We start from the raw sequence: 24,364 nt of genomic DNA on the forward strand, positions 1-24,364 counted from the left end.
TGTAAAGAGAAGTATGAAAGCAAAGGACATTCGTGCCGATTTCCGGAATACACTGGGGGACTCTGCTCCTTCATAGTCAACTGTTGCCAAGAGGACAAACGAATTTATATTCGGCCAGGAGAGCTTAGATGGTGATCTGTGCAGTGGTCGACTAAGGTGTGTCACTGCCCCAGAAATCATTGCAAAAGTGCGTAAAAAGGTCACGGAGGATCGTCGATCGAAAGTGTGTGAAATTGCTAACACTTGCCAGATGTCATCTGGAAGGGTGTATCACTTTTTAACTGAAGAATTAGAAATGAAAAAATTATCTGCAAGATGGGTGCCACCACCCTTGATGCTGGGTCAAAAATGCACGAGAATGGACATATCGGAACAATATCTGGCCCGTATTAGGAGAAACGAACAAGACTTTTTGCCACTGTTTGTGACCACAGATGAAACTTGGGTGCACTACTATACCCCAGAGATAAAACGGCAGTCAAAGCAGTGGAAACATGCTGATTCTCTGCCACCAAAGAAAGCAAAGACAATTCCTTCGGCGGGAAAGGTAAAAGCACCAGTATTCTGGGATGCGAAGGGGATTCTGTTTGTAGATTGTCTCCCCACTGGGCAAACAATTACTGGAGAATACTATGCTAACCTTCTGGACAAATTTCAACAAAAGATACGCGAAAAAGGGCCAGGTTTAGCAAGGAAGAAAGCCACCTTCCATCGAGACAATGTGTGCCCAGACACGTTACATCGGTGTGGAAAAATTACACCGACTGAGGTACGAATTTTTGCCACACCTGCCTTATTCACCTGATACGGCTCCATCAGACTTCCACCTCTTCCCAAAACTGAAAATTTTTCTCGGTGGACGAAGATTCACTTCGAATGAAGAATTGATAGCCGGAGTTGACAATTATTTTGCAGGCCCGGAGGAAACCCATTTTCGAGATGGGACTAAGACACCGGAACATCGTTGGACTGAGTGCATTAATCTACAAGGAGACGAGCTCGAAAAATAAAAAAAGTTTCAGTGACGTAAGTACTTTTTTCCTATTCCGTTCCGAGAACTTTTCAAACCACCCTTGTACATTTACTGTTCTCTCAATATGTCGACAGCTTCTGACGCCGTTATGGGAGAAAATCTGAAAGTTTTCAGCATTAACAATGAGTTTCACTGTAATCGTGTTTCACAAGAATACATTGACAGACAGAACTGGAGGACACTGCAGTACGGGCAACACTGTGGCAGCAGGAGTGCAGCAGGCACACTGCAGGTGTGGCACGCGATCTGGAAGAGTCTGGCGCACTTATCCGTTGTCGAGGAACGTGGAAGGAGTGGCTGTGCCTACAGTGCCCGTCCATTACGTAAACCTAAATTCAGTGACATCCGATCGTGGAGCTCCGTCAAAACAGACAAGTGGATCTGTTACAAACCTTATATATTATAGACTACATTCCAGAACATGTACTCTGAGCCTGAGAAATGTAAATTTTCAGCAAAATTGTTAATAATACAATGAAAGCAGTAGCAGCATATCAATGTGGACTTAGGCATTAAGTTCTATTTCTTTCTGATTTATTAATAGTAAATCTAAAGTAGCATTTGGATGTACAAAACTCTGATTATCGAGCAAACTAATCGACCCGGCAGAAAAACTCGAGGACAGCGGTGAAAAGATGAGTAAATTTCCAAAAGATGAGAAACTTTCCATTTAATTTTATGTAGCATACACACGTATTGATTAAGATTGTTTTTAAGTATGTATACAAAATGGAAGTATGTGAATATTCTTAAAAACAGTGTGGGGGCACAAATAGCCGGTGGCCATCTTGTCTCGAGTCATTCGCGGGCCACAGCTGCAGCAGTGAACACGTACCTATCGGGGAGGGCGATCGGGTCGCATTTCTGTAGTATTCTGTATTCTCGGACTTCCGGGATTCGTGCGGGTCGGCAGCAGATACTTAGAAAATCTGCGGTCGTACGATCGTGTGGATACAGGAATATTCCGTCGAGAGAGTGACAGTGCAGACTTGGAATAATTCACACGATGTGAAGGGTAGAACTCAAAAACATTTTTGTGGGTTTGTAACCGTTCTGAACTTGTCATTTTAGCTCGTTTGACCGTGTGGAGCTCTCAATTGAACTCAAAAGTTTTCAGTACTTTATCAGTACTACTCATTATTTACTGTGATACACAGCTCTAGTTTCTTTTACTTTACAGCTCAGTCGTTACTTTGATTCAGATTAAAGAAGATAACGATAAACCCTGATTTTTATTTAAATCAAAATTTCAGTGACTAGTGAACATTATTTATTTTTCATTGCACAGTCAAAGCCGGCCAGCATATTTTTTAATTATTGAACTTTTGTGTAATTAATCACGAGAATAATGTGATAAAAGTGTTTGGTTGTCCTCTACACATTAATGTATCCAAACAATTAAAAATCAACACGGGGTCGCAGAAGAGCTTCTGTGAAGTTTGGAAGGTAGGAGATGAGGTACTGGCAGAATTGAAGCTGTGAGGACAGATTGTGAGTCGTACTTGGGTAGCTCAGATGGTAGAACACTTTGCCATGAAAGACAAAGGTCCCGAGTTCGAGTCTCGGTCCGGTACATATTTGTAATCTGCCAGGAAGTTTCATATCGGCGCACACTCCGCTGCAGAGTGAAAATCTCATTCTAAAAATCAACACACATTCTAAAACTCATAGGAACAATTTGATGTAGAATTTTTTTCCCTTTTCTTTCTTTTATTGATACATAAATCATTACACGCCCACTAATGACCAAATGAAGATAACATTTTATTTCTCTTTTCCTTCCGCTTCCTCCAAAACTCTCTCACTTTATCAGAATGACCTTTTTTCCTCTCATCTTACCATTTCACAAAAGCTGTTTTTCTGTTCATTTTATCCTGAAACCCTCTCCATTTTTTGACATCTTGTTTGAATTTGTTTCTCCTGACTACACTAAAATTTTTTTGTCCACTTTCCATTTTAAATGAATATGTGGATCTTCCTTCATTGTCTTTACATGTCCAAGCAGCATAACACTTCTTTTCCTGACCTCGTCTGTTTTTTTAGGGCATGATGAGTGTATTTCCTTACTTGGTCTCAAAACCAAATTGACACCTTCGTTTTTGACTGGACTGAATATTTCTCGCAGGATTCTTCTTTCTATCTTTACGAAATCTTCTAATGACCTTTTGCATTTGGATAAAAGTGGTGTTTCCAACCCACAGAGGACTCACTGATTTAGAACTCTATTATAATGCCTTAATTTCATATCTTTTTAAAAACATTTCTATTGTACAGATTTCTCACTTCAATGTATGCCCTTTTCATTTTTTCAGTCCAGATACAGATAGCTTATGTTTCACTTTTTATGATTACATTTTCATCCACATATTTAAAGATGTCAGTTTTCTAGATGTTGTCATACTTGGTCTTTAAAATTCTTGGTGAGTTACTTTCATTGGAGTATTCAGCCTTTTAAAATGATATTTGTAGACGTGTCTTCTTAGCTGTTTTCTTCAGAAGTTCTCATCTTTTCTTTGCATTCTTTGAGGTTCCAACTATTATTACGAGATCGTCTGCAAAGGCCAGACAATTTATTGCTTCTTGTGATCTACCCAACTTAATGTCGTTATTAACCCTGTTTTTCCTTCTTCTATTTTCCATTGTTGCCCCCACCCACCCCCCTCCCGGACCACCACCACCACCACCACATAGAGATTACATGGAACGACACACAGGACAAAGAAGAGAGAATGCACTGTACTTTCTCTTGACATACAAAAGACCTTTCCTCTTCCAAAAGTGAGCATTGCTTCTGTGTATAGTAAACGGCAGCTTTCTTGTTTCATATTGGGCATACATCATTCGGCTACACACAAAGGTACAATCAACATCTGGCATGAAGGTGTTGCAGGTCAGGTACTCAATGAAATATGTTTCTGTCTTTTGAAATATTTACATGAGCATCCTGTGAAAGGAAAGGTCATATTGTGGCCTGGCTCTTATGGTGGCCAAAACAGAAGCTTAAAAATAGTAAGCCTCCTGATGCATTTCTTGCAAGATCCTAGTAACAATATCAAGGAGATCACTCATAAGTTCAAAACTACAGGGTACAGTCATTTACCCATTGCTACAGACTTTGTCTCCATTGAGAGCAAAGTTAGAAAGCATCAACATATTTGCCACCCTACTGAGCTACAAAATGTAACAAAAACTTGCAGAGTTCAAGAGCAAGCATTTGAATGGTGGAGATAGAAACAAAAGACTTTTATTCATCAGAAAACATTACATCAGCATTAACCCTTAGAAACAAAGTTGATGGCCACCCTTTATCGTGGGTGAGTATTGGATGTATTCATATCTGCCATCAAAATGTGAATGTACTGGAATTCAAATACACTTACAATGAGGAAACGGAGTGTCGTGAGGTTACGTTTACCAAAAGGATCCGAGGCTGAACAGCTGAACTTCACAATATTGTTCTGAAAGTTAAACACCCTGAAGGGAAACCACTAACTTCTCCACAGCTACAATATTTTAAATATATATTCTGTCTCATTCCTCCAATATGTCATGACTTTTATAAGAATTTGCCAAGTAGCAGCGAAGAGAGTGCAGAACTGATCTACAACATAATAATTAACTTCAACTGTATGGTGTTCGTTTGCTACTTTACAAAGTAACATCTCCTGATGAATTTATAACTGTTTAAATATAGAATGTGCTGATATAAACCTATTTAAATAAGTAATGAAGTAACTTTTAACTTCTATTCCAAATTTTACGTTGATAATTGTGATTATAATAATGTCTGTACATCATTACGTGTGCTTAAAGTTTAAAATGCAATAAACATTGATAAACACATTTAATAAATGTAATTTATCCCAATTTGAGTTGCAGTATAAACTATTATGCCAAATAGAAAAATTTGTAGTTGGTTTACTCTGGCATAACACCACCAAAATCATTTTTACGTCTGTACACATTGTTTGGTATATAACAAGGGGTCATATCCCTCCCACGAATATAAGTGTTTGTTAGATGGGTACTGAGTTAGAGAAGGGGCCATGTCCATATAAACAAGCATATGGTAGATTTGTTCTAATAAAAAAGAAGAAATTAGATGATGTAATGAAAATTATACGATACATACCTGATGAGCATTTTATAACAGTATCTGACTGTGGCCAGCAAAGGATGGACAGGATAAAGATGAAGCATACCCACCATTGTCTGTCCTGCTGTATTTTGTTTGTGGTTGTATATTGGGTACATTATGAATTAACCTTTATGCTCATAGTACACTCTTTTATTGCTACAATGAAGATGAATAATATAAACTATAACACAACCTTCCTGCTGCAAAAATGCTACTTGCCTAACCAGCATCAACAGGTTCGAAAAAAGGTCATCTCCCATACATTTAAACTGGATTACTGATCACATTGGTGGCTGAAGGGTATTGTAATTATGTATACTGTTTCACCCTGGGACCACCTGCTACACAGAAACTCAACGACACCATATTTAAACCCACTGTGCAGTAAAACGGTTTTTTGTATCTCCTGAAAAATTTCCTTTCTGGGATACGACCCCTTTTCCAACTCACCAGTTCAATTTATAAACTGTCCCGTCACATGTGAGGACTCGAAAGCAACAATTTGCAGCAAAAACATTTTATTAACTGAAGGGGAGAATGTTGCAAAGTGCAAGAGATTTTATATAATCCTACTGTGGCAAGCGGCGAGCACAAGACCTTCGCAGTTATGAAATATCGGAGCACGTGTCAAAAAGAGAGAGCGATATATAGCAGACGTCATCCTAAATGATCTGGAGCTTTTGGCAGGAAAGAACCAACCGAGGAAAAGTTTTCCACCCATTCGTAAAAGCAACCCAGATCACAGAAAATAATAAACTGACAAGTGACTCGATATCTGAATAAGCCCACCATTCTTCGTGGCAGGAGTATATAAAACCTTTGGCACAGGCAATCAGGTGTGCAAAAGGACTCCTAACAGAAGAATTTAATACCGTACTTAAAGAACATAACAGCAACTGTTGTTTGGGCAACACAGATAAATCAGCAATAGCTGAAGGTGCACTAGGCCTAGGACAGAACCAAATTCATTTCTCCAGTCGCACAGTTTTATCGAGATCCGAGCATTACTGTGTCAGGACGGACAAGAGGCCACAGAAATTCAAAAGTACAAAACGAATATTAACAGCAAAGAACAAGGATCGGAATTGGACAAGTTGCAGACGTGAGTGTTAAATAAAGCAACAAGCACTAACTCTTACACAACAGAGGCTCCGGAACACACACCTGCACGACTCCGCTATCTTACGAAGTGGTCCGACGAGCTCACAACTGTTACGTCGACAGGTCCGAACAGGTCGGCTCGCTCAGCTAGAAGCTACCGAGTCTCCGTAGCCCGCGAAGGAGTGTCCGGCATTAGGACGCGAGACGTCACGCACGAAACTAAAGATTGCCGAGGGTGCCGAGCTCCGACCCGGTTCGGACTTTTAAGGCGGGTTTTCGACGTGCTGCCGGTGTAGGTGGCGCTTCAGTTGGTTCGTCGCCGAGAAGGACGCGCCGCAGACGCCGCAGGCGTACGGCCGCTCCCCCGTGTGGATGCGCATGTGCCTGTTGAGACCGCCGAGCTCGGCGAACGAGCTGCTGCACAAGTCGCACTTGAACGGCTTCTCCCCCGTGTGCAGCTGCTTGTGCCTCTGCAGGGTGGCCGACCACATGAACGACTCGCCGCACACGTCGCAGCTGTACGGCCTCTCGCCGGAGTGCATCCGCCTGTGCCGCCTCAGGCTGTTCGGGGCGGAGAAGCAGTTACCGCAGTCGTCGCACTTGTACGGCTTCTTCCCGGTGTGGATCTGCTTGTGCGTCTTGAGTTTCCCGAGCAAGTTGAAACACTCGCCGCACATCTCGCAGCGGTACGGGTTCTCCCCCGTGTGCATCCGCAGGTGCACCTTGAGGGTGTGGAGGAGAGCGAACGGCCGCCCGCAGAACTCGCAGTAGTGGCGCTTCTCGGCTGTGTGCGTCACTCTGTGGTTCCGCAGGTGGACCGCCTGCACGAACGTCTTCCCGCAGAGGTCGCACCCGTACGGCCTCTCGCCGGAGTGCGTCCGCTGGTGCGACTTCAGGCTCCCGACGAGGGGGAAAGCTTTACCGCACAGGTCGCAGATGTGGGGCTTGGTGTCGGGGCGTTTCCGAATCCTGCGCTTTTTCTGGTGCTTGGAAGGTCTGCCGGAGTCTCCCCTGTTCCACTTCGAGGAGACTGCGGGCACCCGCAGGTTATTCTCGTGACCCTTCGAATGGTCGATGAGGGATGCGGTGTCGCAGAACACTTCTCCGCACCGCCTGCACACGTGCGACGGCGGAGGCACCTCCCGGATGTGGACGAACACGTGATTGACCAGGTGGTACTTGGTCGAGAAGATGGCGGAGCACGAGTCGCACCTGAACGCCTGCTGCACCGTTTCCTTCCCGTCGCTCCTGCAGCTCCTCGACACGAAACTACTGTACGACGGACCTCCGCCGTTCGCGATAACGAAAGCCGGACGGTCGTAATCCGCTTCTCCTGAAGCGGCCCAACGGTTCTCGTCCGACGTGTGGCTCCACCTGTGGAATACAGTACACAGTAATTATAAGATCTTACAAATTTACGAGAAATATATTCGCATTCGTGCGGTGACCACATAATCACAAAAAGTTAAGTGCTAGAACAGCAACAGTCACAGAACTGGGCCACTTATTTTACGTACGGTGAGAATACGGGTGATAAGGCTCAGACAGTGGTTTTGCCAGCTCAGGTCCTTCAGATACTACTTCTGTTCCGTGTCATTCATTTGTTCACCACTCCAGAGGAACTGCACAGACGCAGTACGAGTCCAGTAAAACATTAACAGACTGAAGCGACCACTGTTAGCTATTTCTATAATTAATACTTACAAACAGTTACACACTGCTAATTTATTCATTTGTACAGTAATGGGAATTACTTTTTATGTACATCCACAAGCACTAAAGCATTACTTTGGAAATCTGTATATCTCTTCCTCTCAGGCAGAAATAGCGTGGCACAGATGTCTGGCAGAGATGTGGGAGGTACAGGGTGTGGCCACAGCGTGACCAGGACACGAGGCTGCCGTGCTACAAAATAGTGTCAAAATACGTCGTCTTCATTCGACCGACATAGCAATGCACTGTATTTTGGCGTTGACTTCTAAAAAAACTACTCTGCAATTTACACTTAAACGACTGGACGAGTGTTCCTACAACACCTTCAGACTATTTCTCTACTGTTCCACTTGCAAATGGCACATGAGAAAAATGAACACTTAAATGTTTCCGTGCAAACTACAATTCCTTTTATGTTATTACAATAGTAATTTCTCACTTGTAGGTACCTCTTCAAAGAGTTCTTCCAATAAAACACCGTCTTTAGTTTGCCTTCCCCCACCCCTCTCCGCACATTATTTTCTACGTAATGCATCCACTTTAGGTTGCTTACCATCGTAATTTGCAGGTATTATTTTAAACCGACAATCTTTACAGTTGTGTCAAGTGCTGTGTAACCAAAATTTACCAGAAACTTATTTTTAATGCACATGTATAGAACAAATTTTCACTGTAAGACTGCTAAAGGAATTCCACCATGAATATGAAATAGGTCTTTGTCTACTGACGGACTTTCTAAACACTAAAAAAAAAGTGTGTGTGTGTGTGTGTGTGTGTGTGTGTGCGTGTGTGTGTGTGTGTGTGTGTGTGTGTGTGTGTGTGTGTGGGGCGGGGGTGGGGTGGGGGGGCACGGATGTATGCATTGCATGTGTGTGAATAGATACAGTATGAAACTCTCTGGGCAACAGAGGAGTGGAATAGCAGAAATAGTGAAATCTACAATGGGAGCTTGAGTTGTGTGGAAGTGGAAGGGGAGAGAGATCGGACTGGCTGTAACTGAAAAATGACTTGAGGCGGAGAAGTGCACTTTCACCTCTGCTCTTCACTGTGGTGATGGATAAGATAATGATAAGAGTAGAACAGTAATTTGTGAAGGAAAGATGCAAGCAACGGTAATCAAACGAGGATATGAATTTCCCGACGGTCCACGATCATTGTGAGTATTTTGTGAAAAACACTGTTTTGGCTGCTTATAAAAGTTTCTTTATTTATTTTCACATAAAGCTTAGAAGTTATAAAGTAAGATTCTGTGTCACTGGTAAAATCTGTACCTAATCTGGGCACCAACTAACCCACAGTTGTAGGGAAACGACTGAGGAAGATGAAGAATTTGAAGTATTTGGGAAGCTTAATGCAGGAGAATGAAAGATACCCCAGAAATAAATTAGTGGGGGACGCAAGCAGAAGCATTCCAGAAGTGTGTTAGAAGCCTGTCAAGGCGCACGGACGGACCTCAAAACATCTACATCTAAATGATTAGTCTGCAATTCACATTTAAGTGCTTGGCAGAAGGCTCGTTGAACCACAATCATACTATCTCTCTACCATTCCACTCCCGAACAGCGCGCGGGAAAAACCAACACCTAAACCTTTCTGTTCAAGCTCGGATTTCTCTTATTTTATTTTGATGATCATTCCTACCTATGTAGGTTGGGCTCAACAAAATATTTTCGCATTCTGAAGAGAAAGTTGGTGACTGAAATTTCGTAAATAGATCTCGCCGCAACGAAAAACGTCTTTGCTGTAATGACTTCCATTCCAATTCGCGTATCATATCTGCCACATTCTCTCCCCTACTACGTGATAATACAAAACGAGCTGCCCTTTTTTGTACCCTTTCGATGTCCTCCGTCAATCCCACCCAGCAAGGATCCCACACCGCGCAGCAATATTCTAACAGAGGACGAACGAGTGTAGTGTAAGCTGTCTCTTTAGTGGACTTGTTGCATCTTCTAAGTGTCCTGCCAATGAAACGCAACCTTTGGCTCGCCTTCCCCACAATATTATCTATGTGGTCTTTCCAACTGAAGTTGTTCGTAATTTTTACACCCAGGTACTTAGTTGAATTGACAGCCTCGAGAATTGTACTATTTATCGAGTAATCGAATTCCAACGGATTTGTTTTGGAACTCGTGTGGATCACCTCACACTTTTCGTTATTTAGCGTCAACTGCCACCTGCCACATCATACAGCAATCTTTTCTAAATCACTTTGCAACTGATACTGGTCTTCGGATGATATTACTAGACGGTAAATTACAGCATCATCTGCGAACAACCTAAGAGAACGGCTCAGATTGTCACCCAGGTCATTTATATAGATCAGGAACAGCAGAGGTCGCAGGACGCTTCCCTGGGGAACACCTGATATCACTTCAGTTTTACTCGACAATTTGCCGTCTATTACTACGAAGTGCGAACTTCCTGACAGGAAATCACAAATCCAGTCGCACAACTGAGACGATACCCCACAGGCCCGCAGCTTGATTAGAAGTCGCTTGTGAGGAACGGTGTCAAAAGCTTTCCGGAAATCTAGAAATACGGAATAAACTTGAGATCCCCTGTCGATAGCGGCCATTACTTCATGTGAATAAAGAGCTAGCTGCGTTGCACAAGAACAATGTTTTCTGAAACCGTGCTGATTACATATCAATAGATCGTTCCCTTTGAGGTGATTCATAATGTTTGAATACAGTATATGCTCCAAAACCCTACTGCAAACCGACGTCAATGATATAGGTCTGTAGTTCGATGGATTACTCCTACTACCCTTCTTAAACACTGGTGCGACCTGCGCAATTTTCCAATCTGTAGGTACAGATCTATCGGTGAGCGAGCGGTTATATATGCTTGCTAAGTAGGGAGCTATTGTATCAGCGTAATCTGAAAGGAACCTAGTCGGTATACAATCTGGACCTGAAGACTTGCCCGTATCAAGTGATTTGAGTTGCTTCGCAACCCCTAAGGTATCTACTTCTAAGAAACTCATGGCGGTAGCTGTTCGTCTTTCAAATTCTGGAATATTCCATTCGTCTTCCCTGGTAAAGGAATTTCGGAAAACTGCGTTCAATAACTCCGCTTTAGCGGCACAGTCGTCGGTAACAGTACCATCGGCACTGCGCAGCGAAGGTATTGACTGCGTCTTGCCGCTTGTGTACTTTACATACGACCACAATTTCTTCGGATTTTCTACCAAATTTTGAGACAATGTTTCGTTGTGGAACCTATTAAAGGCATCTTGCATTGAAGTCCGTGCCAAATTTCGTGCGGCTGTAAATTCTAGCCAATCTTCGGGATTTCGCGTTCTTCTGAACTTCGCATGCTTTTTCCGTTGCCTCTGCAACAGCGTTCGGACCTGTTTTGTGTACCATGGGGGATCAGCTCCATCTCTTACCAATTTATGAGGTATGAATCTCTCAATTGCTGTTGCTACTATATCTTTGAATTTGAGCCACATCTCGTCTACATTTGCATAGTCAGTTCGGAAGGAATGGAGATTGTCTCTTAGGAAGGCTTCTAGTGACACTTTATCCGCTTTTTTAAATAAAATTATTTTGCGTTTGTTTCTGGTGGATTTGGAAGAAACGGTATTGAGCCTAGCTACAATGACCTTGTGAACACTAATCCCTGTATCAGTCATGATGCTCTCTATCAGCTCTGGATTGTTTGTGGCTAAGAGGTCAAGTGTGTTTTCGCAACCATTTACAATTCGCGTGGGTTCATGGACTAACTGCTCAAAATAATTTTCGGAGTAAGCATTTAGGACAATCTCAGAAGATGTTTTCTGCCTACCACTGGTTTTGAACAAGTATTTTTGCCAACATATCGAGGGAAGGTTGAAGTCCCCACCAACTATAACCGTATTTGAGTGGGGTATTTATTTGTTACGAGACTCACATTTTCTCTGAACTGTTCAGCAACTATATCATCGGAGTCTGGGGGTCGGTAGAAGGAGCCAATTATTAACTTAGTTCGGTTGTTAAGTATAACCTCCACCCATACCAATTCGCACAGAGTATCTACTTCAACTTCACTACAAGATAAACCACTACTGACAGACACAAACACTCCACCACCAATTCTGCCTAATCTATCTTTCCTGAACACCGTCTGAGACTTGGTAAAAATTTCTGCAGAACTTATTTCAGGCTTTAGCCAGCTTTCTGTACCTATAACGATTTCAGTTTCTGTGCTTTCTATTAGCGCTTGAAGCTCAGGGACTTTCCCAGCACAACTACAACAATTTACAACTACAATTCCGACTGTTCCTTGATCCAAGCACGTCCTGTATTTGCCATGCACCCTTTGAGATTGCAGCCCACCCTGTACTTTCCCGAGGCCTTCTAACCTAAAAAACTGACCAGTCCACGCCACACAGCCTGCGCTACCCGTGTAGCCGCCAGCTGAGTGTAGTGAACTCCTGACCTATTTAGCACCCTATGGCACAAGTCAAGGAATCTGCAGCCAACACGGTCGCAAAACTGTCTGAGCCTCTGATTCAGACCCTCCACCCGGCTCTGCACCAAAGGTCTGCAGTCAGTTCTGTCAACGATGCTGCAGATGGTGAGCTCTGCCTTCATCTCGTAAGCAAGACCGGCAACCTTCACCAAATCAGATAGCCGCTGGAATCCAGAGAGAATTTCCTCAGATCCAAAGCGACACACGTCATTAGTGCCGACATGTGCCACCACCTGCAGCTGGCTGCACCCTGTGCTCTTCGTGGCATCCGGAAGGACCCTTTCCGCATCAGGAATGACTCCACCCGGAATCCACACGGAGTGCACACTGGATTTCTTCCCCTCCTTAGCTGCCATACCCGTAAGGGGCCCCATTATGCGCTTAACATTGGAGCTCCCAACTACCAATAAGCCCACCCTCTGCGATTGCCCGGACCTTGAAGGCTGAGAATCATCCTCTGAAACAGGGCAGGCAGCTGCATCATGCTCAGCCAGAGGACAGTGCCTGAAACCTGTTTGTCAGACGCACCGGGGAGGCTTTCCGATCAGCCTCCGGGGACGTCTTTCGCTGCCTGCCACGCCTTGGAACGACCTCCCAGTCAACCACAGGCGAGGGCTCAGCCCCACTGCAGGCAGCAACTGGGGCAACCACAGCGGAAGACCGATCTGGGGACAGACGGGACGAGGTTGACATCCCCGTGATACCCAAGTCCAGCTCCCCACAGTGGTGCCCATTGGCAACAGCCTCAAGCTGCGCGACCGAAGTCCGCGCCGCTTGCAGCTGTGAGCGAAGGGATGCCAACTCAGCCCTCATCCGAACACAGCAATCACAGTCCCACAGTGCGACGTGCAAGAAGTGTGCAAACGACATTTGGGCAGATACCGACAGGGGTGTCCAGCTATGCCGACTCCGCGATGTGGCCAGCTGCGCTAGGTTTCTGGGCTGAAGATCTGCGGTGCAAGCAGCCCGTCCTAGTGGCTTACGTCTGCACCTACGAGCATACTGCAAAGCCACCGTATGTTGCGTGGCAGAGGGCATGCTGTACCACTGTCAGTCATATGCTTCCCTGTTCCACTCACAAACAGAGCGAGGGAAAAACGACCGTCTCTGTGCCTCCGTATCGAGCCCACTCTCTCTAATCTTATCTCTGCGGCCACTATGCGCAATGCATGTTGGTGGCAGGAGAATTGTTTGGCAGTCAGCTTCAAACGCTTGTGCTCTAAATTTTCTCAACAGTGTTTATCGGAAAAAAATGTCGCCTTCCATCTGGGGATTCTCATTCGAGTTCTTGAAGCATCCCCAGAAAATTTACGTGTCGTTCGAACCTACCGGTAACAAACCAAGCAGCCCGCCTTCGAATTACTTCGATATTTTCCTGTAATCTGACCTGGAAAGGGGGGGGGGATGGGGGGGGGGGGGGGGGTGGAATCAAAGGTCGGATACTTTTTAGACAGACCTCGTATAATGTAACAGCGCCCCTGTCACACTCCTTGGGGCACTCCTGACAATACCCTCGTACCCTCGTCTCTGACGAAGAGTCACCGTCGGGGACAATTTACTGGGTTCTCTTACTCAGTAAATCTTTGAGCCACTCACATACCTAAAAACCCATTGTGTATGCTTGTGACTTTGTTCAAATTCAGCTTTGTGGCATTGTGTCAAATATTTTATGGAAATCTAGAAATACGGAATCTGTCCATTGCCTCTCATCCAATGTTTGCAGTACATTATGTGAGAAAAGGGCAAGCTGAGTTTCACAAGAATGAGGATTTCTAAAACCATATTGATTTGCGGACATAAGATTAAGAGTCTCAAGAAAGTTAATTATAATTGAACTGAAAATATGTTCAAGGATTCTGCAGCAAACAGAAGTTAGGGATATTGGTCTGTAATTATTGTGGGTCCGTTCTTTTACCCTTCTTATACACAGAAGTCACCTGCACCTTTTTCCAGTCGCTTAGTACTTTGCACCGCACAGGAGATTTGCGATAAATGCAAGCTGAATAAGGGACCAATGCTGTAGAGTACTCTTTGTAAAACCAAATTTTGATTCCATCTGGATCTGGCAACGTATTTGCTTTTAACTCTTTCAGTTGTTTTTCTGCACCAGAAATGCTTATTATTATGTCCTCAACACGGGAGTCGATGCGACAGTCAAATGACGGTACATTTGATCGATTCTCATGTGTATACAATTTCTGAGATGCGAAATTTAAAACTACTTCTTCACTTTTGCTGTCTTCTACTGCCACACCAGACTGGTCAACAAGTGACTGGGCTGAAGCCTTATATCCAATTATCAATTTTACTTAGGACCAGAATTTTCTCAGTTTCTCGACAAAATACACTGCTAAGGTATCACGGTAGTAACTGTTGTAATCTTTGTGCATCTGTCTTTTTATTGACACACAAATTTCTATTAACTTCTGCCTGTCATCATTTGCACATTCTCCTTCGATCTGAGAGTGCAACAGCCTTTCCTTTATCAACATTTTTCGAATTTCATTGTTAAACTACAGTGGGTCTTTTCCATCCTTAATCCACTTACTTGGCAGATCCTTCTTCAGAGAAGGATTTACAATCCATTTAAACCTTGCCCTTAATTCCTCTACATCCATCATAATGGAACTAAATGATGTCAGTTCATTGTCTCAGTGGGATTCTAACAACTGTCTATATCCAGCATGAGATTTACATTCTGCAGCAGAGTGTGCACTGATATGAAACTTCCTGGCAGATTAAAACTGTGTGCCGGGCCAAGACTCGAACTCGAGACCTTTGCCTTTTGCCGGCAAGTGCTCTACCAACTGAGCTACCCAAGCACGACTCACGCCCCGTCCTCACAGCTTTACTTTTGCCACTACCTCATCTCCTACCTTCCAAACTTTACAGAAGCTCTCCTGCATACCTTGCAGGACTAGAACTCCTGAACGAACGGATATTGCGGAGACATGGTTCAGTTGGTAGAGCACTTGCCCACAAAAGGCAAATCTCCCGAGTTCGAGTATCGATCTGGCACACAATTTTCATCTGCCAGTAAGTTTCAACTGTCTATATGATCTTTCTGGCAGAAATACTCTCCTACCCTTCTCGACTGATTTATTAACTTTAGCAACCAAAACTCGCTATGACGACATAATGGTCACTAATTCCTGTCTCTATACTGATGCTGTCTATTAGGTTAGGCGTGCTTGTAGCTATGAGGTCTGAAATACTTCTACTGTAAGTGGGCTGTCAAACTAGCTGATCAAGACAGTTTTTAGAAAATGTGTTCAAAAGAACTTCACACTGTACCCCCTGCAATGTCCCAGTCTAGACTTGGTAGGTTAAAATCACCTCCAACTAATATTGCACGATCTGGGTATTTCTGCACTGCTGACCTTAAGACTTTGTACAAATGACTCTAAAACCGTCACAGCGGAATCGGGTAGCCGGTCAAAGCGTCCGACAATTATTTCGATTTCATCTAGGGCTGTTATACGTGACCAGATACAGTAACTGTCACACTGAAATTCTACATCAGTAGAGAAAATATTTTTGTCGACTGCTATATCACATCCCAACCCACGGTGTCGAATCCGCCTTTTCGATACGTATGCCACGAATCACTGTACATCTCAGATCTTCCTATTTCGAGTTTCAGCCAGTTCTCAGTTCTGAAAATGATTTGAGCATGAGAAGGGCAGTAAATTTGGAAACACTCTGCTACCACCTTGCCTAAAAAATCCCATTTGCACTCCACAAGCACTCTGCTCACCGAGTAGCTGCTACCTTTGTGTGTGCACCCCTCACCTATCAAAGGGAAGCCCTGTGCACCCCTCACCTATCAAAGGGAAGCCCTGTGCACCCCTCACCTATCAAAGGGAAGCCCTGTGCACCCCTCACCTATCAAAGGGAAGCCCTGTGCACCCCTCACCTATCAAAGGGAAGCCCTGTGCACCCCTCACCTATCAAAGGGAAGCCCTGTGCACCCCTCACCTATCAAAGGGAAGCCCTGTGCACCCCTCACCTATCAAAGGGAAGCCCTGTGCACCCCTCACCTATCAAAGGGAAGCCCTGTGCACCCCTCACCTATCAAAGGGAAGCCCTGTGCACCCCTCACCTATCAAAGGGAAGCCCTGTGCACCCCTCACCTATCAAAGGGAAGCCCTGCAATTCCCTACAGGATAATGCAAGTCTAAAAGACTGCAACCAAGAATGTCAGAGAGACAACAAAGCCTTTGGCCGAGGCCCTCCACACGGCTGCAAACCGAAGGACCCCCGCCGACTCTGGGAACGGTGCTGCAAATTGCGAGCTCCACTCGCACGTTACCTCCACCGGCAGCCTTTACTGACTGAGAACGGCCTCAGAACCCACGCGACAGGCACTATCGGTGCCGACACGAGCCACAACTCGCAGGTAACTGCAACTCGTACACTCGATAGGCGCAGGCGAGGCCTCCTCCACGTCTCGGATGAGGCGCCCTGGCACATATACCGAGTGCACGCCGACTTTCTTTCTGGCCTCGAATAATATCTGCCTAGGAGGCTCTATAGTGCACCTAACATTGGAGTTTCCAATAACTTATAAAGCCTCCCCGCGTGTGCCTGCTCGGACCCAGCCAGCTGTCCAGCCGCAGAGTGAAGAGGTGGGGCCAGGAGGCCAGTCTCCACACCGACCTCCGCCTCGAGCGTCGCAGACGCGTTACCGCCCACCACTCACCCTGCTGTGAGGGCGGACCCAGGGGCAAAACGAGCGACATCTGAGACAACTCGTGCAATGTCAGAATCTCCGCCACCACTATACACGAGGCAGCAGTCTGAAGACGACTGACCGTTGCCAAAAGAACACTCGGCTGTTCAAAAACTGTAGCCAGCCGGTCTCGCATCTGCACACGGCGTGCACACGTCCTACCGATACTAGCGAGACTAAGTGAAAAAGTGAGTTTTGAAAGTGCAGACAGAAATCTAGATATGCAACTTGCTAACCTCCTGAAGGGTCAGCTGTGGAGATTGACACCTTAGGAGAGATGAAGCTGGCTGTTAAACAGAAATGAAAACTGTGCTACAGGCTGCCTGACAACACTTTACAGTTACAGAAAAGCATGAATGAACCACATAAATAGAGAAAAAAAAAAACACTCAAATTTAAGAACTATAATATTAAGAACATATGGGAGATGTTTACTACATAACTTGCACTTCGCATACGTGTAGCAGACAGCACTAGGAGGCCGGTCGCCAGGGGAGTACGGTAAACTCGTCTCGGTGTTCTTCGAACCACACACGTACGCAGTGGCTCGTCTCACACACTGCATGCAATGCGAGGCACAATGTTAAAACAGCAACTAAAAGGGACAACACTATTAAAAGCACATTAACAGGCAAGGGATTAAAAGAAAACAGCATAATCAAATGTCCTGAGACAGGTTTGTCAAGTGGATAAAACGAAGAATGCGAGCAGCTGCTCCTGGGTCATCCGCTAAAATTTCATCCAGAGTACACGGCAGGCCAATATCAACGCGCAGTGTATTAAAATTCGGAAAGGATGTTAAAATGTGGAGTACCGTCAGCAATCGCCCACACGGGCAGAATGGCACCGGTACAGCCGTCGGTAGATGGCGGTGGCTGAACCGGCAGTGTCCAATTCGTAACCGGGCCAAAACGACCTCCTCCCGCCGAGAAGGGCGTGAAGAGGTCGTCCGAGCCGTGGGAAGAGGTTTCGAGGCCCGAAGCTTGTTGTCCGTAAGTGCAGCCCAATCGGCATGCCACAGTGACAAAATGCGCTGACAAATGACCTTGCTACAACAATCAGATGAAGGCACACAACAAGAAGCTGTCCGAGGATGGAGGACCGCAGCCTTGGCCGTGACATCTGCAGTTTCATTCCCAGGGATACCGACATGGCCAGGAACCCACATAAAGTTAATCGGAGAACCGTCGTCTGCCAGCTGCTGAAGAGAGCGTTGGATCCGGTGCACGAAAGGGTGAACTGGATACGGACCACTGTGGCTCTGGATGGCACTCAGGGAATCGGAGCAGATGACATAAGCAGAATGTCGGTGGCAGCAGGGTGTAAAGAACAGCCTGGTAGAGGCAGGGTGTATACACGGACAAGGAAAAAAAAATGCCCGGATTTTTACCTGATCTCCCGGTTAAAAATAAATTTTCTTCCGGATGAAAATACACTTTTTCTGTGTAAAGTAGTAGCATACTTTCTCTCGGAACTGTAAGACGTATCCTTTGAATGGATATGGTTTTATACAGCAGCGTTGTCTAATACTGAAAAAGCTGTTAATAGAAATAGTACTTAACCCTGGTGTGGTTTCTCGATCTGATTACATCTATGTTGCCCCTGTTGCTGGATGAAACAAAATAGGCCTTTCTAATATTGCAGCAATTGTAAAACACACCAAATAAGTGAGACTGTTTTGGCAATAACGATCATTTTTGTAGTACAACAGAATATAATTCACAAAGTACCAATATGAAATACCTATTTGGCATACTACAATCAAAAAGCTTTATGTTAGGAAATAGTTTCAAATTTCATACATATGCTTCAGTTTCTCATGCACGAGACCAAAAAGTAGTAGAACGAAATTTTTGTATAAATTTGGAATCGTCATATTATTCCATAATCTGTTTGACGTCCCCGTTTCTTCTCCTTCCTCATTCTAACAAACAGTCTCGTCATCACTAATTCTGTAACTATTCCTACGACTGTCAAAACTCATTCTCCGGTTAACTTTACTAACCCTGCCACAATCACCGGTTTAGTTATCCAGCGATTATTCACCGGTTAGGCGTTATTACGAGTTCGTAAAATGCGTTTCCCGCGCTACTTCCAGAATGGAACTTAAGCGGCTGCTAGCCGGGGACTGCATCTGGCACTCTCTAGTGTAATGATCTGGACAAAAATTTTCTGTCAAAATTTTACTTTCTTGGATACACCGAGGAGATAATATGTAATCTTTCTTACACGTTATTCCTGTTAGTCGTTTATTTCCACTCTGGTAGTCTGAATCTACGGATTTCGCTAGTGATTATAACAACGCTGAACATTTGCAAACCGAATCAACCACATAAACAAGCAGCAGTTGGCATTCTCCGGTTCGGTTTTATTCCGCTCAGCTCGTATAGCCCCGTCCCATTTTGTCTGCAGTTGGTAGAGACATCACGTACAATATGCACGCATTCAAAAATCAACTAATTCATTCAGAAATCAATTAGAATGTGTTCAAATACCAGCAGGGGTGTGTTTCAAAATCATATGAATCATCGATAGACTGACATGCTCTGGATGCTAGATGCTATGTGAAACAAGGATTTTCCCTCAAGAATATAAATTTGCCCCTCCCCCCGAAATTGCCACCCGGTTCAGATACCCCGGTTTGCCTAGATACGGGCCTGCTGCGCACGCGTGAATCTGACAGATTGGGCGCGCCAGTAAATTTTTCCGGGTACCACGTGGCTGGTTACTGCTACTGCTACTTAGACAGCCAACAGACAAATTTCTGTAGCCAGGAGCAGGAGAAGGTACTAAAAGTAGCCAGGAGCAGGAGAAGGTACTAAAAGGCCTTTGACATATTCTGCTGTTGGCAGACGCTTGTAAGAGCACTGTCATTTTATATGGCGCATTTCCTTTGCAATTTAAGTTTTATTTTCGTTTCTCCTCTCTTGTTCATGTTTTAATGCTGCAGTATTATTCTGTAGTAGCTGGATACAGTAATATGCTTTGTTAGAGTATCGGTTCTTAACAGTCAGAATTACAAAAAATTAACTGAAAACTTAAACAACGAAAAATTCCTGGAATTCTAAAAAAATCCCGGGTTTTTCCTGGTTTCCTCCTGGATGAAAAAATTACTGAGTTATTCCTGGATCTCCCAGTTGTCCCGGGTCGTAGACACCCTGAGAGGGCAAATAGCTCAGCTGTGAAGAGCGAACAATGGCCATGGAGCCGGTATTTGAAACTGTGTGCCCCAACAATAAAGGAACACCCGACACCATCATCGGTCTTAGAGACATCTGTATAAATGAAGAACATATTAATGAACTTCGAATGAAGTTCGACAAAGTGGGAGCGGTATACTGAAGCGGGGGTAACCTCCTTTGGGAGCGAGCTGAGGTCAAGGTGAGCGCAAACCTGAGCCTGGAGCCAAGGTGGCGTTTGGCTCTCGCCCACTCGAAAGGTTGCAGGGAGTGAAAAATCAAGGTGCTGAAGGAGGCGACGAAAGTGAACTCCAGGGGGTAGCAGGGCAGATACATACAACCCCTATTGACGGTCGAGACAGTCGTCAAAAAAGGAACGATAAGACGGGTGGTCGGGCACTGACAATAGCCGGCAGGCATACCGACAAAGCAGTATATCGCGTCGGTAGGTTAGTGGCAATTCACCGGCTTCAGCATGACGACTCTCGAAGGGACTAGTATAGAGTTGAAGTGGCGTAAGATGGACGGCCGTGCAGAGGAGTATACAAAGCTCCCATAATCCAGCTTTGATCGGACGATCGACCGATATAGGCGAAGTAACACGGTTCGATCTGCTCCCCATGACGTACCGCTGAGAACACGGAGGACATTTAGAGAACGGGTACAACGGGCAGCCAAATATGACATGTGGAGACCAGCTAAGTTTCCTGTCAGATGTAACACCTAAAAATTTTGTTGTCTCCACGAATGGGAGAGCAACGGGACTGAGACGTAAGGACGGTGGGAGAAATTCTTTGTAGCGCCAGAAGTTAATGCAGATCACCGGACATCCAGCTGCGGTATTGGCATGCAAATTACAACCTCTGTTGCCGAACAGCAGTCAGTCCGGGTGCACGAATTAAATGTCTCCTGTGAAGGCCGTATGCACCGACATTCACCGAACGGTCATCGGAGAGACACTGTTAGTAGCCCCTAGGTTCATCGGGGTGGTCGACTACCCACCGGTTGCACGTCTGCTCACCCGTACACATCTCCGCAGATGTCGTTCACTCCCGTCATAATAACCCTCGGAACACGCAGTTGCCTCTGTGCCGGTTTCGGATTGCGACATTTTGCCACGCACGATATATTTCGACCGCGGCAGAACACAAATAGTTTACAAACTTAGCTGTTTCAGAAATGCTTCCACTCTCGGGCCGAAACCTAACAGTCGTGATCTTTTGCACCTGAGATAAATCACTCCATTTCTGCATTACGATAATGACTGCACTGCACCGATTTATACACAAAGGGCGTTCAAAATGTTTTGCACAGTCATCTCTAATTTTTCATTTTTGGCAGGAAGAGAATGAAATTTTTTGTGACCATATTTGGAACATTTAGCTATAAGTTGGTATACGAAAGTATTTTCATTTATTTACAGGTGAGTCATAATGGAGTGTGAAGTAGATGTCAGGTTGCGACAACGGTCGGTGATGGAGTTCCTCTTCAAGAGTGGCGATGACTCTGTCACATCGATTCACAGGAAGTTGCTCCCTGTTTATGGGGAAGACACAGTGGATCGCAGCAGTATTCAGCAGTGGTTGCAGAGGTTTAAAGAAGGTGATTTCTCTCTACTGGACAATCCACGAAGCGGTAGACCATCGACGGCAGTGAGTGATGTGAATAAGGAGAGCAAATCATCCAAAATGACAGATGTGTGATGACACGACAGCTTGCTGAAATTCCTCGTCAGTGGGTAGTGTGGTATTACTGGTACAGCCACTAGGGTACAGAAAAATCTGTGCCTGGATCACTGACAAGTGAAATCAAGACAATGAGGAAGAATGTGTGCGAGGGTCTCGTGAAGACCATTACTGGAGAGTGGAAACAGTGTTTTGACGGCGTCATTACCCAGTTTGAAACACGGTTGTTTCTGTCCAAACCTGAGAGCAAAACCCAATCTGTGGAATGGCGTCATCCGGGTTCCCCTCAGTACAACAAAACGAGACTTTGACGAACAGCAGGCCGAAAGGTGATGGCCTCCTTCTTCTGGGACCAGTGTGATGTCATTTTCATTGACTTTTTGGAACCCGGTTCCACAATTAACCGGGACCGTTACTGTTTGTCATTGGACAAACTGCGGCGTGCCATCAAGACTCACAGACCACAGCTTCAGGGTCAGCTCATCGGACTACACCGTGAGAATGCCAGACACCGTACAGCCCTTATGATGCAGGAGAAAATCACGAAAATGGGTCAGAAAATTGTTCCTCATCCACCCTACAGTCCGGACTTGGCTCCGTCTGATTTTTACCTCTTTGGTCGTCTGAAGGCCCACCTGCACAGTAAAACATGTGACAGTGAGAAAGACCTTATTTCCTGTGTCAAGCAATGGTGTAAAAGTCAATCCCCAGAGTGTTACCAAAGTGCATTTACATCACGGAAAGAATGTTGGGCCAGATGTGTCACAGCTGATGGATGCTACATTGAGTAGTCTCAATGTATAGCTAGATGTTCCAAGTCTGTTCACAAACAATTTCAGTCTCCTCCTGCAAAAAAAAAAAGAGACAACTGTGCAAAACTTTTGGAACGCCCTTTCTACCTTTCACTACTAATGCTGCCACCTGACACCTGTGAGTCGTCACTGCACGCTGACGCCAAACGTAGGCGAAGGTCACACGGATGTGAGTGCACTGTGTACATCGAGTGTACTAGGTTCAAATTGCGATGTGTGCCTCGGAGATTGGGTAAGTAAAGGAAGAGACAGAAGCAAAATACAAGGTAGTGAGGTGCAGTTCTTGGGAAATTATACTGGATAGAGGAGGAGGAGGAGGAGATCAGTGTTTAACATCCTGTCGAGAACGAGGTCATTAGTGATGGAGCAGAGGCTTCGATTAGGGGAAGCATCAAGAACGAAACTGGCCGTGTCCTTCTGAAAGGAGCGATTTTGGGAAATCACAGAAAACCTAAATCAGGCTGACTGAACAAGAGTTTGAAGTGTCGTCCTCCCGAAAGAAAGTCCAGTGTGCTAAACACTGCACTATCCAGCTTGATGACAGGTTGAGGAATGAAAGGATCAGGTATTTAGTGAAAGGGGAAGCATTACAGCATAGGACAGAAGAATTGAGGCTTAGGTAGCATAAACGGGTTAAGCGAATGGAGGAGAAGAAGATATCCTGATGGATATGTAATATGAAAGGAAAGTGAAAAAAACTGAGAGACGGGGAGAGGAAAGAGTGAAGGACAGTGAGTGAAAGAGAGGAGCAGCCTGGACCAAGGTGGAGATGGATAGACGGTGGGAAGACAGAAGCAGATGTGGAGGCCTATGTTCCAAACAGTCAAAGCCAGCAGCTGGAAACTCTACAACACTGTTATGATGTTGATGATGATGACACGGAGAAGCTCACATCTTTTATTTTTCAGGGTCGACTGGCACCTTTGGTACCGTGAAGATATTTTGTCTGAATCATTTTGTAATTCATTTTGTTCTTCTAATGGTTTCACTAGACAGTAAATTATGACATCATCTGGACTGCTAAAATGGTCTTCCAAATTCTTTAAATAGATATAGAACAGCAGTGGGCCAACACCACTTCCTCAGGAAATCCCAGATATAGCTTTAGCTTCATTAGAAATTCAGGAGTGGAGAAGATACTAGCTGCATCGATTATAGTTCATGGAAAGAGGAAGAAATATGTAATCTTCAGCACAATAACAGAACTGAACATTAAAAAAAAAAACTGACTGATACGTGGTACATACGGACATGCGACACACACACACACACACGCAAACCAGAGAGATACCCAAAATACAGGGTGTCCCACTCAAACCTCCCTGATTTCAAGGACCTAGGAAAGAAAAACCACAGTAGATACGGCAATTAAAAATGCACCACATTGTAGAGCATCTCAAAGAATCTATATTCCCGCGTCAGAAGTCTCAAGTATTGTCGCCAGAGTGCAGCATGGTCGCATGAAGTGAAAATGGTGACTCCACAGCAGTGCACACAAGCAGTAGTAGGGTTT

At 44.8% G+C, this 24,364-nt stretch overlaps 1 protein-coding gene across 6 annotated transcripts in view; it reads right to left on the minus strand.

Moving 5' to 3' along the window:
• Positions 1 to 4,840: 4,840 nt before the first annotated feature.
• LOC126426773 (zinc finger protein 723-like) overlaps positions 4,841 to 24,364 on the minus strand; it is a 203,167-nt gene continuing 183,643 nt past the window's right edge. For 3 of the 6 annotated variants that reach the window (XM_050088759.1, XM_050088761.1, XM_050088758.1), the window contains one exon: positions 4,843 to 7,646. In XM_050088759.1, the coding sequence (XP_049944716.1) occupies positions 6,536 to 7,646 (1,111 nt within the window). In that variant the 3' untranslated portion in view covers positions 4,843 to 6,535. Of the gene's footprint in view, positions 7,647 to 24,364 lie in introns of all 6 variants that reach the window. The other 3 variants (XM_050088762.1, XM_050088763.1, XM_050088760.1) reach the window with 2 other exon arrangements.

The sequence above is a fragment of the Schistocerca serialis genome, chromosome 11, assembly GCF_023864345.2.
Source record: "Schistocerca serialis cubense isolate TAMUIC-IGC-003099 chromosome 11, iqSchSeri2.2, whole genome shotgun sequence".
NCBI classification, from domain to species: Eukaryota; Metazoa; Arthropoda; class Insecta; order Orthoptera; family Acrididae; genus Schistocerca; species Schistocerca serialis.